The sequence below is a fragment of the Erinaceus europaeus genome, chromosome 3 (genome assembly GCF_950295315.1).
Source record: "Erinaceus europaeus chromosome 3, mEriEur2.1, whole genome shotgun sequence".
Classification (NCBI taxonomy): domain Eukaryota; kingdom Metazoa; phylum Chordata; class Mammalia; order Eulipotyphla; family Erinaceidae; genus Erinaceus; species Erinaceus europaeus.
The window spans coordinates 154,652,231-154,666,087 of record NC_080164.1 but is presented as its reverse complement, the minus strand read 5'-3'; the positions used below and the strand labels follow the sequence as shown (position 1 = coordinate 154,666,087).

General features: G+C 37.4%; 1 protein-coding gene across 7 annotated transcripts in view; it reads right to left on the bottom strand.

The window, feature by feature from the left end:
• The window catches only part of PDS5A (PDS5 cohesin associated factor A), a 140,881-nt gene that overhangs the window by 72,148 nt on the left and 54,876 nt on the right, over positions 1-13,857 (bottom strand). For all 7 annotated transcript variants that reach the window (XM_060188161.1, XM_060188163.1, XM_060188164.1 and 4 more), the window contains 5 exons: positions 12,061-12,176; positions 10,313-10,407; positions 7,791-7,936; positions 4,610-4,761; positions 3,437-3,550 (listed from right to left, as the gene is read on the bottom strand). In XM_060188161.1, the coding sequence (XP_060044144.1) occupies positions 3,437-3,550; positions 4,610-4,761; positions 7,791-7,936; positions 10,313-10,407; positions 12,061-12,176 (623 nt within the window). The remainder of the gene's footprint in view (positions 1-3,436; positions 3,551-4,609; positions 4,762-7,790; positions 7,937-10,312; positions 10,408-12,060; positions 12,177-13,857) is intronic.

The window sequence follows — 13,857 nt, the reverse complement described above, 5'->3', positions numbered from 1 at the left end:
GGCCTACAAAATTGGTATTAAAAAAACACAAAGAAGGGAGTCGGATGTTAGCGTAGCAGGTTAAACGCACATGGGGCAAATGGAAGGATCCCAGTTTGAGCCCTGGCTCCCCACCTTCAGGGAAGTCGCTTCACAGGTGGTGAAACAGGTCTGCGGATGTCTCCCCTTCTCTCCCCCGTCTTCCCCTCCTCTTTCCTTTTCTCTCTGTCCTACCCAACAATGATGACATCAATAAGAACAACTACAATAAGACAAGAGCAACAAAGGGAATAAATAAATAAAAATAAACACACACCCACCCAAAAAAAAAAAAAAAAAGGAAGAAAAAAGGGCCGAGCAGTAGCACAGCTCGGATTAAATGCACATGACGCAAGGACCAACACAAGGATCCTGGTTCAAGCCCCTAGTTCTCCACCTGCAGTGAAGCACGTCTATAGGTGTCTCTCTCTCCCCGTCTTCCCCTCCTCTCTCCACTTCTCTCTTCCTACCTAACAAGAACGACAGCAATGACAACAATAATAAAAATAATAACGATAAATAATAATGGCAACAGAATGGAAAAAAATGGCTTCCAGAGGGCCAGGTGGTAGTGCAGCAAGTTAAACGCACATAGTGCAAAGCAAAGCCCAAGGACCTGCATAAGGATTCTGGTTTGAGAACCCGGCTCCCCGCCTGCAGAGGGGTCGTTTCACAGAAAGTGAAGCAGGTCTGCAGGTGTCTTATCTTTCTCTCCCCGTCTCTTGATTTCTCTCTGTCCTGTCCAACACCAATGGCAAGAATAACAGTAATGACAATAAGGGCAAAAAAAGGGGGGAGCGGAAGGCCTCCAGAGCAGTGGATTCCTAATGTGACACAGAGCCCCAGTGGTAACTCTGGAGGCAAAAACAAACAAACAAACAAAACAGGGGGTTCGCTTCACAGGCGGTGAAGCAGGTCTGCAGGTATCTGTCTTTCCTCCTCTCTCCATTTCTCTCTGTCCTATCCAACAATGACTACAACAATAAAACAAGGGCAGCAAAAGGGAGTAAATAAATATTAAAAAAAAAATAAACAAACACACACACACCAGTGGTTGGGGAAATAGCCCAACTGGTAGAGCAGAAGCCCGAGGCTCCCAGCCCAATTTTTTTTTTAAAAAGATGTTATTTATTCATTCATGAGAAATGATAGAAGATATCACTCTGATACATGTGCTGTTGGGGACTAAACTCAGGACTTCATGCTTGAGAGACCAAAGCCTGATCCACTGCGCCACCTCCCGGACCACCCAGCACAATTCTTACCACTGTATGTCCCACAGTGGTATTCTGGTTTATCACTCTCCCTACAGCTCATGTAAAATCTCTTATGAAATAAGTTAAATTTTAATTTAAGTTTAATTTTTTTACAAACGATATGGAAGACTAATGAATAGTTTCAAATTATTAAAGACTTGATTTATGACAGCTTAATATGAAATGTGTAAACTTTGAAAGATAAAAAATCCAAAATGAACATCTGAATAATTGAGGAAATCTAGGGGAAAAAAAACTGGACTAGACAGTATTTTACCAATGTTAAATCTTTTGATTTTGGGGCCAGGTGGTGGTGCAGCTGGTTGAATGCATATGTTACAATGCACAAAGACCCTGGTTCGAGCCCCTGTTCCCCACTTGCAGTGGGAAAGCTTTACAAGTGGTGAAGCAGTGTTGCAGGTGTCCTATTTCTCTTCCTCTTGATCTTCCCTTACACTCTCGATTTCTGCCTACCTCTATCTAATAAATAAAATTAATAATAAAAAAATCGCCTGATAGGGGCCAGGTGGTGGTACACCTGGTTAAGTGCACACATTACAGTGTGCAAGGATCCGGGTTCAAGTCCCTGGCCCCCACCTGCAGGGGGAAAGCTTCACAAGTGGTGAAGCAGGTCTGCAGGTGTCTCTCTGTCTCTGTTCCGCACTATATCCCTTCCCCTCACAATTTCTGTCTCTATTCAAAATCAATAAATAAAGATTAAAAAAATTTTTTAAAAATCGCTTGATTTTAGGGTTGAGAGCTAGCTCATTCAGTAGAGAACTTTTAACAAAAATATGTGCACAGGACAATATACAGCAGTAGGGTTAGTAATAGTTTAGGATTTATTTTTTTATTATTTTATTTTTTTTTAATAATTTATTTCTTTATTGGGGAATTAATGTTTTACATTCAACAGTAAATACAATAGTTTGTACATGCATAACATTCCCCAATAGTTTAGGATTTTGATGATGTCCCCATTAAAGTTGTCTATTATCTACCTAATGGCCGGGATCTAAATATACTATTGAAACTATTACTGTAGTGAATGTGTCAACTACTGTTTCTTTGAGAGCATAAATCTTAATCACCTTTATGTGTAAGATGACCACATAATTATCTAAACTGGGATTTTTTTTGAGATTTATTAAATATTTATTTATATGAGAGAAAGAGATAATCAGACTATGGCACAAGGTGCCATAGTTTTAAATAGGGACCCCAGGCTTGCAAGTACTGTTGTGCACCACTGTGCCACCTCCTAGAGACTGATACCAACTAGGATGTGTGGTCACTCTATCAATAAACTCTATGCCATTTCCATATAATTTATATATCTATATTTTCTCTTCATCATCTGAGATGCAGATCCCTTTCCCCCCTATCCATCACAGAATATATTCCCTAGAATATCCTTGCTTTGAGGGCAAGGAGATAGCTCATATAGTAGAGTGCATGTCTTACTATGCATGAGGTGTGGGTTTAAACCCTGGCATGAAACAGGAGCAACATTGCATGCGCCAGGGAAAGTAAAATCAATGCTGTGGTCTTTCCCTCTCTACCTGAAATAAATATAACAGGAAAGTTAGTATGTCAATGGAGTCATGTATGCATAAAATGCATACACCTAAAAAAAAAATGTTTGCTTTTGCTATGAGGTAGGACAGTGTTGAACTTGCAAGCAAGAGGCTCAGAGTTTGATCACCAGCATTACATACATCAGTGATACTCTGGGGTGTTTCATCTCATTAGTAAGTAAATAAATCTTTAAAATGGTATTTTTTTACTTTCAACTTACCTGAACTTTCATGATAAAATGTACTTTTGGTCATCACTGGGATGTCACTACTCCGGCCTATTTGTTTCATTGGGGTTATGAGGGATGGTGTACCAAACAGACTTTCAGGACACCACACACTGAAACTTACTTCCTCTGTTGTGGTGGATGATGGATTAACCTGGCTTGTGTGCACAGTAAAGCAGGCCTACCATCCAGTGAGTTAATTTGCCATTCCAATCATAAAACATTTTAATATAAATTTATCTAAATTTCAAAATTAAACCAGAAAAAGCAATAACCCAGAAAAAAATTAGGTAAGGAGTAGTAACTTTATGAAATCTTCTGTTAATATGTCCAAATGATTCTTAAAAAAGTAACTTACTTCACAGCATTTGGATCCAAACTAGCATATAAGTAATACAAGCATTTCATTCTCTCTTCTGTTTCCAGGTTGTGGGGAACAAGATACTGGGCAAAGATTTTCTCTACCAACAGCCTATAAAAACAAACACAAATATTCTTTTATTTAGAAGCAGTAACCATTTTATGTTTTACTCATCTCATGTAAAGCTACCAAGCCAATGTCTATGCAAATACAAATCAAAGGATTGATGTGTAATGAGTTCCTTTGTTAGAAAGTAGTTATTCATATTTTTACTTTCTGTCAAAATCTTAAGATACATGTTTTTAAAGTTATGTGTTACTCCTAAAAACACGGTGATAGGGTGTTCCACTTATCAAAACTACAGCAAATTACTTAACATTACAAAGATGACCTTAATACCTACTTCTAAAACAAAACAAAACACATTAATTTCTTCTGATTAAAGATCAGCTCCTTTCCTATACTGTCATTTAGAAAAACCAAGGAGACTGTCTTCATTTTACTTCCTGTGAAAAATTTAGGCTTCTCTGTGTACATTTGACCTTTCTTTCTAGTTGTAGTCTAGATTCCAGAATTATTAGTTTATATTTATGATTCAATATAATTGGAATAAAAAAACACAAGGATTCATCATAATCAATGAAATACACATCCAGTGATAATAAAGTAGTAGTTCAAATTCAACAAAATATTTCAAAGTATCCTGCAAAATCCAAAATTATTATAATTCAACACAGAATTATAAAAATGTTTGCAAAATGAAAATAACATAGCAATTACTGTTAGTAGCTATAGTGTTACACAAGAAAAAAATAACTAGAAGTTATTTAAAAATGTTGTATAATAGCATAGGGCGGGGAAATTATACTATTAATTTTATTAAATCCTCACTGGACACTGAAAGAAAAGCTTTATTGTTACTTCTTTTTGGGTAAAAATGAGGTACACATAAGTCAACGATGCCAGAGGGTACATAGAGTAATCCAAGAACATTTAGCCTCTAATCCACTGAAATTAATGTCTAAGAGTAATGTCTATTTTAGTAATCTATCTTGCAATCTTGCCTCTTCTTATTTAAAAACAGAATGTATAAACATGCAGAAACTATCTTATAAACTTGGAATTAAATTATTTAAAAGTTGAATAGAATTATGCGATGTTAAGACTCACTTGTCATCGATGCTGTTCTGATAGTAAATGTGCAAAAGTTTGTCCTTTATCCAGGTGACTTTCTCTGCAGCTTCTTTTCCCGCTTCACCATGAAGGCAGTACTTCTTATAAAGCTGAGCCAGACCCATCATAGCTTCTTTTCTAACTCGCCACTTAAAAAAAAAAAAAAAAAAAAAGCAAAATTTATTGAATGAGTTAAACACCAACCTTAGCATATTAAGTTACAAACACGGCCATGCCTTCAAACAAAAGAACTTTATTTAACTAGAGTAACACTCAGCTCTGCTTATTGGTAGATGATGGGGATTGAACTTGGGACCTCTTGTACAAAAGTCCTATGCCTGTGATCCAGGAGGTGGCAAAGTGGATAAAGCATTGAGCTCTCAAACCTGAGGTCTAGAGTTCAATCCCTGGCAGCAGATGTACCAGAGTGACGTTTGGTTCTTTCTCTATTTCCTCCAATCTTTCTCATTAATAAATAAATAAAATCTTTTTTAAAAAAGGGGGGTGGTAGATTAAACTTAAATTTAGAACCATAAACAAGATGTAATAAAAACAATCACAATAATAAACCAGAGGACATTATCATTGGCTTATGTATATAGGTCCTTAAATTTTCTCATTTTAGGCTACTCAGTAGATAAAATGAAACTGTTCACATATAACAGACTAACAAGAGCCTGTGACTTCCACTTCTTGTTCTTGCTTTCTGACATTTCTTATATAAAACCAAAGAGACCATGAAGCTTTAAATTCTGATCTCAAATTTTATTATTGATTAATTAATTACTAAAACACTGTTCAACCCTGGTTTGTGGTGTTGCACAGGATTGAACCTGGGAGTCCAAACCTCAGGCACAGAAAGTCTTTTGCATAACAACTATGCTATCTTCTCCATTTTCACATTTTAGAGAGGAGAAAAAAGGCTATCCTTAATGCCACTAAAATTTATCACAAAAAATACGAAAGGTTGGGGGTTGGGAGGTAGCGCAGTGGGTTAAGCATGTAGCGTGGAAGCGCAAGGACTGGTGTAAGGATCCCAGTTCAAGGCCCCAACTCCCTACCTGAAGGGAAGTCGCTTCACAGGTAGTGAAGCAGGTCTGCAGGTGTCTATCTTTCTCTCCCCCTCTCTGTCTTCCCCTCCTCTCTCCATTTCTCTTTGTCCTATCCAACAATGAGTGACATCAACAACAACAATAACCACAAGGAGGCCACAACAAGGGCAACAAAAGGGGGGAAAAAAAAGGTCTCCAGGAGCAGTGGATTCATGATGCAGGCACTGAGCCCCAGCAATAACCCTGGAGGCAAACAAAACAAAACAAAATAAAAAAACCTAAAAGTTGTAGTAGGTGTTGCTATGAATAACATCTTGCAATCTCAAGATTTCATTTGTTCAGGTACATGCAGAACCACACCTGGTTGAGCAAACACATTACCATGCCAAAGCAAACAGTCCATGGCCCCCAACTGCAGGGGAGAAACTTCTTCACCAGTGGTGAAGCAGCGCTGCAGGTATCTCTCTTTCTCTCACTATCTCCCCTTCCCTTTCAATTTGTTTTATTAAGTATCAATATTAAAAAAAAAATAGGTTGGGGAGACAGCATAAGGGTTATTAAAAAGGCTCTCATGTCCCAGGTTCAGATCCCAGCACCATCATAAGCAAGAGCTGTGCAGTGTCCTCTTTCTCTCATTAAAATAAATTTTGAAAAAAATTAAAGGATTTCATTAAAGCAATAGGAATGAAATGGTTCTAAGATAGCAGAGGGGGAAGCACATGACGAAGTGAAAGGACCAGTGTAAGGATCCTGGTATAAGCCCACAGCTCCTCACCTGCAGGAGGTCACTTCACAAGTGGTGAAGTAGGTCTACAAGTATCTTTCTCTCCCCCTCCTCTCAATTTCTTTCTGTTCTATCCAACAACAACATCGGTAACAACAATAACAACTACAACAATGATAAACAACAAGGGTAACAAAAGGGGAAAAAATAGCCTACAGGAGCAGTGGATTCATGGTGCAGGCACCGAGCCCCAGCAATAACCCTGGAGGCAAAAAAAAAAAGATAAAAGATAACAAATAATACCTTAAAATTATGCAGGTGGGTGAGGAATTTACCAACTAACATCAGGAAGAGTGTGCACTTTTATAGAATTCAAGTCATGAGAAATTAAAAAACTTTAAACAAAACCCTAGCTATATTTTATAGCCAAGAGATATTACCTTTTTTTTTTTTTTAAATCAGAACACTGTCCAGCTCTGGCTTATGCTGGTGAGAGGGATTAAACCTGGGACTTTGCAGCCTCAGGAATGAGTCTGTTTACATAACCATTATGCTATCTACCCTCCGCCCCAAAATATTACTTTTCTATCCTGAAATTTATAGTTAAACTATGCTGTTTGGGGAGGGTAACAGGTTTTCAAAGCACAGTACAAGGCAGCACTTGTTAATAAATAGCTTGTCTTGATGTGTATTTCTTGCATATGGCTGACATTATTTCTTAGCAAATGCTGTTGCTATTTTTAGTACTACTATTAACCCACATTTTCAACAGAATCAAAATGAAGTGCACGTGGCACAAAGTGCAAGGACTGGAGTAACGATCCTGGTTTGAGCCCCTGGCTCCCCACCTGCAGGGGAGTCGCTTCACAGGCGGTGAAGCAGGTCTGCAGGTGTCTGTCTTTCTCTCCCCCTTTGTCTTCCCCTCCTCTCTCCATTTCTCACAGTCCTATCCAACATCAACCACATCAATAACCACAACAATGTTAAACAACAAGGGCAACAAAAGGGAAAATAAATACAAAAAAAATTATAAAAAGAATCAAAATGAAGAAGCATACACACAAAGTAACAACCATCATTTCTACTCTCAGCTTGGCATAATAAAGAAGCATCACTTTCATCTATGGATAAGCTTTTAATTCAATGACGTGGGAATGCTAAGAAATAAACCATTGTTCTCTTGAAACACTAAGTGAAAAGCTGAGTATAGTCAAGCTTGTTGGACTTAACTTATAATAAAGGCAAACTAGAAAGCAAACCTATGCAAAAGATCTAAAAAGGCTAAGAATCCAACGTATCCATTCATAAGTACAACTATCACACACAAATCATTAGCTATTTAAACAGCATATTTAGTCACTTAAACCTGGCAAATTAAAAAGAATAAAACTCCAGATTTTACCCGTTTATCCAGTGTTCGTTCCCTTACAAAGCCAAGTAGCTGGTCATTGACTAAAGTAAGGTCTCTTTTGGCAGCTGTTATTATAGTAACAATGACATCATGACGAATAGCTTCTTCTGGATCGTGTGATCTAACCTTCAAATACTCTGTTCACAGAAGGGGGTTAAAACAAATTAAAATTAACTATGTGCAACCTGAGAGGTGGTGTAGTAGATAAAGCTTTGGAGTCAAGCATGAGATAGTGAGTTCAAGTCTTGGCATGGTCTGTGCTGTTAAGAGTGATATGTCACAACAACAATAACTACAACAATAAAGCAAGGGCAACAAGAGGGAATAAATAAATAAATATTTTTTAAAAAGTGATACGTCTGGTTCTTTCGTGCCTTTCCACTTTCATAAATAAATTTTTTAAAAAAGTGGGCAGGGCAGATAGCAGAAAGGTTATGCAGAAAGACTCATGCCTGAGGCTACCAAGGTCCCAGGTTCAATCCCCTGAACCACCACTAACAAGAGCTGAGCAATGCTCTAGTAAGAATTAGGATAGAGACAGAGAGATGGGAAAGATGCCATAGCACTAACGCTCCCCCCAGGTGCAGTAAAGATTACACTGTGTCATTTCTTGAGGAAGCTCAGCCCTGCACACTCTTGGGGCTACTGGTCTACTCTTTATTCAGATAGAGGCATAGAGTAAGAGAGAGGAGAGGGAGGAAGAAGGGGAAAGAGTGAGAGAGACACCACAACAATGAACTGTTCTCCACTGCCACAGCATCTCCTATTCGGGGCTGGTGCTCAAATTTCAGCTCTGCTCAATTCGGGCTTGTGGTGGTGCATGGTATTAGTCCTGGGACCTTAGAGGCTCAGGCATGAGAGTCTCCTTGCATAACTATTATGTTGTTTCCCTACACAGTACAGACTTTCTTAAAACAAAAATGAAGTCCAGGCAAGTTGCCTTAAAAAGGGGGGAGGGGGAGTTGGGCGGTAACGCGGGCTAAGCGCACATGGCACAAAGTGCAAGGACCAGCGGAAGGATCTCGGTTCGAGCCTCTGGCTCCCACCTGCAGGGGAGTCGCTTCACAAGCAGTGAAGCAGGTCTACAGGTGTCTTTCTCCCCCCCTCCATTTTTCTCTCTCCTATCCAATATCGATGACATCAACAACAACAATAACTACAACAGTAAAACAAGGGCAACAAAAAGGAATAAATATTTTTAAAATATTTAAAAAAAACCAAGGGCAACAAACCAAAGTGAAAAAAACCCTACAACAATAAAACAAAAACAAGGCAACAAAAGGAAATTAAAAAAAGATATAGATATAGTTTGTAATGTTCTGAATGACAGAAAATACTAATGCTTACAACTTCTGTCCATTTTGAAAAATTCATAAAATGTGATTTTAATTTGATGCAGAAGCACATTTAATGACAAACTGTACCAAACTATTTATTAGTTTAGTCTCACCTTAATTTTGTATTTAACTTTCCAAAAAGTCAAATCATAATGCAGTACCTATACTACAGTTTAGAATTTAAATTTATAATGCAAATTAAATGGCTTAAATTTTTTTTTAAATACTGGCAACGAGATTATAGAGGTGTATCTGTTAATTGGACTACATGAAAACATTCAATGGTCACTTAAAAGTTCTAGATAATTAACAACACACAGTATTTCCATTTTTATTCAGTAAAGATTTTGACAAAAGCTGTCATTTATTTGCTACCAACAAAAAAGAAGTTCCAAGTGGTCTTTTTAAACAAATACTTTTCAGGTTCAAGCCCTTGGTCCCACCTACAGGTCGAAACCTTCACAAGTGGTGAAGCAGGTATCTGCTTTCGCTATTGTCCTTCCCTCCCTTCATTTCTGGCTGTCTTTATCTAATCAATAAAGATAAAAGAGACACACCTATAGCACTACGTCACTGTTCTTAAAGCTTTTGTCCTATAGGTGGGGACCTGGAGATTGAACCCAGATCCTTGCACATTATAATGTGTGCTCTACTAAGTGTTCCACTGCTCACCAGTTCCCGAAATGTTCTATATACAGAAATAAAGAATGAGAAAAAAAAAAATTTTTTTTTTTAAACCAGAGCAGTGCTCAACTCTGGCGTAAAATGGTACAGGAGACTGAACTTGGGACTTTCAAGCCTTGGGAATGACAGTCCCTTTGTGTAACCATTATGCTATCTTCCCAAGAACAAGAAATTCTACTCTAGTCCAGGAGATAATAATTTTCCTACCTATGATTTGGTGTTACTATAATTATCTTCTGAATACAATGATTTTTGCTCAGCGCAAGTGTCTTTCTCACACTACAAATATCAAAAAAATCCCAAAGGATTACAATATGAAGATTGTAGATGTACCTTTATTATATAAATATGACTAGCACTTAATGTATAAAGACCTGAAACAGGACCAGAATTTAAACTTATTCAGGAATTAAAATTAAGGCCAAAGGCCACATCTAAAGTATATCTTTGTCATTATTCTAATACTTTAAATAAACTGAGTAGACAGCTTACCTGTAAGATCCTTTGCTAAATCTGGGTGATTCATTAAACAGTGACTGGCAAATTTCACACTTTCTAATCTCACAGGAACGTGAATGTCATTAAATCTACATAGAAAAAAGATTATTAAATACTAGTTGTAAAACATTATTTTCAAATAAGGCTTATCTAGCATTATGTGAATGTTTTAAGTAATAATTACTGATTAGGAAATGTATTAACAGTCAACATGTTCAGAAGAATACAAAGTCAAAAGATACATAATTCAAAGATTTTGATAGCACAATTCTGACCACTCTAAAAATATATGTATATATAAACACATCCTAAATCAAGCTACTTTATAAACTGAATATTCAAAATATGAAAAATATTACTAGGCAAAATATCCAAAGCACATAAAATCTACCCCAAAAAGTTGAAGAAAAAAAATGTAAAGTAGTAACAAATATGAAAAATTCAAAATTTTAGCAAATATCTACATATTATATATGTCTTACAACAAAACAATTACATAGTTAAGCCCAACTTATAGTAAATACTTTCAAAGGTATACTATATTGGAAAATTTAATAAATATGCAACATTACATGGAGAATCAAACTGCCTGTAATAAAGGTAAACTGAGTGGGTGAGGGTAGACAGCCTAATGGTTATGCAAAAAGTCCCAGGTTCAATCCCCTGCACCACCATAAGCCAGAGCTGATAGTGCTCTGACAAAAATAAATAAATAATGTAAGCCACACAACTTGAATTACATTTTATTATTTAAGCAATTTAAAAATCACATTAACTATAAACAATATTTTAAATATTTATATTTTTGAAGTGGTCTCAAAATAAGTAAACTGATAATTAAATGTTTATGACTGGTAATAATTTTTTAATAATTTAATTAATTTATTTATTCCCTTTTGTTGCCCTTGTTGTTTTATTGTTGTAGTTATTATTGTTGTTGTCGTTGTTGGATAGGACAGAGAGAAATGGAGAGAGGAGGGGAAGACAGAGAGGAGGAGAGAAAGATAGACACCTGCAGACTTGCTTCACCGCCTGTGAAGCGACTCCCTTGCAGGTGGGGAGCCGGGGTTCGAACCGGGATCCTTATGCCGGTCCTTGTGCTTTGCGCCACCTGCGCTTAACCCGCTGTGCTACAGCCCGACTCCCATAATTTGTTTTTATATAGGACTATATAATATAGAATAATTTGTTTTATTTATCACTCACTGTTATGAGTATTAAATAAATTACAAATGTAAGATGCCTCTTATGGTTGATTTCTATAAGTGACCCAGACTCCTGGTATTTTTTGACTGGTAAGGTAGCATACCTTCAATAGTGCATGTGTTTTCCCATGTATGTGACCCACGGCTGAGCCCAGCCATACCACACTGGAAAAAGGTTTGACATTATGGCGTCTTTTAAGATTTTTAACAATTGGGAAGGGGAGATAGGATAATGGGTATGCAAAACACTTGCATGCCTGAGACTATCACAAGGTCCCAGGACCAATCCCCGGCACCACAATAAGCCAAAGCTGAACAAGTCTCTGGTAAGTATTAACAAATAAATGATTTAACATTCTTAGGTGTTGCATGTCTATAAAGTACATGTTATATAAAGTACAAAGAAATTAAAGTGTTAGATGGGTATGTGATACTAAAAAAACATAGGCTCATTACTTTTAATAGGTATAGTTTAATTAAGAAGACCATAGTAGGTAATATTCAAAATATAAGTTATACAACTGTGTATTTTCTTACCTTCCAAGAAAACACTGCCAAAGAGGGCGATTCTGTGTTGCTAGATCAGAATCTTTAGAACCAAATAATTTAGCTAAAAGTCGAACAACAGCTAATCGCTCTTCTCCATCATTGCTCTGAGGGAAAAGGGAAAATAAATGAAGCCTGAAGCTTATTTACCATACATATAACAAAAATGATGAGAAACTACATTTCCAAATTAGATCATCTGGTTCTATGCACTTAATTCAGACTTTCCTAACTGCTAATTTATGCCTACTTCATTGCTTGGTTGTAATCTACACACTAGTTACAAATGTAAAAAATGAAGATAATTACTGGACTCTGGAAGAGCCCTGGGGAAAAATAATTTGTAGGGTATAGCTACAAATAATTCCCTCTCTACTAAGTACTTTATATAATCCTCCCCATCCCACCCGCCCAACCCCACAGAGAGGTGGTGCAATGGCTAGAGAGGTAGATTCATAAGTATGAGGTCCCAGGCTTTGCATGCATCACAATGGTGCTCTGGTCTCTTTCCATATAGACAGACACATAACTTTTTTTTTAAAATTTTTTTTTCCTCCTCCAGGGTTATTGCTGTGCTCCGTGCCTGCACCATGAATCCACCGCTCCTGGAGGCCATTTTCCCCCCCTTTGTTGCCCCTGTTGTAGCTTCGTTGTGGCTATTATTATTGCCCTTGTTGACGCAATTCATTGTTGGACAGGACAGAGAGAAATGGAGAGAGGAGGGGAAGACAGAGAAGGGGAGAGAAAGATAGACACCTGCAGACCTGCTTCACAGCCTGTGAAGCGACTCCCCTGCAGGTGGGGAGCCGGGGATCCTTACGCTGGTCCCTGCGCTTTGCGTCACATGCGCTTAACCCACTGCCCACCGCCCGACCCCCAGATACATACTTTTAAAATTATTTTAATGACAGATACAGAGAGAAAGGGACCAAAGCACAGCTCAGCTCTAGTTTATGGTATTATTGAGGACTGAATGTAGGACTTTAGAATAGAACCTCAGGCATGAAAGTATTTTGCAAAAAAAAAAAGATTTTTTTTTATTTTGCAACTAAGAATATTCACTCCAGCAGCCTCCACTGCTTCTGACAGATTCTTCCCCTCTGTGTTTGTAAGTACACACACACACACACACACACAAACAAACAAATGAGTGAGGGTGAAACACAGACACAAAGAGAGGAGAAACACTATAATAGCACTACTCCACCACTTGAAAAACTTCCCTTTGGTATTGTGATACCATGTGGAGGCGAGGGGTTTGAACCACACACCCCCAGGTTGTTTTTATTAGGATTTCTAGTTTTATTCAGAGTACAATCTGAAAATTCTGCTCTAGTTTCAATTAGTGATTTATCTAGTGGTACTTTGATCTTAACATAAAAATTTAAATTGTGAAAGACATTAACTAGGTAAGTAAATGCAAAAGTGACAAAAATGCTAACCTTTAAGTACTAAGTACAATGTGTTGAAAGCAATTCTAGGAATCCAATAAATACTTATGAGAAAATTAAATTAAGAAAAAAGTGAAAGGATAAAATCTTTTCCTTGGGAAGGTGGTAACACTCCGGAGTAGGGGTTTTGTAGGTAAAATGGGCATGCTCAACAGATTAAAAATAGTGAAAAAAGCATCAAATTTTCTTTGTGTAATTAAAATTATTTTCTTATTATTGGATATTGGATTGAGACAGAGAGAAATTGAGAGGGATGGGGAGTTAAGGAGGGAAAGAGACAGCGACACCTGTAGCCCTGCTTCACCACTTGTGAAGCTTCCCCTTTACAGATGGGAAC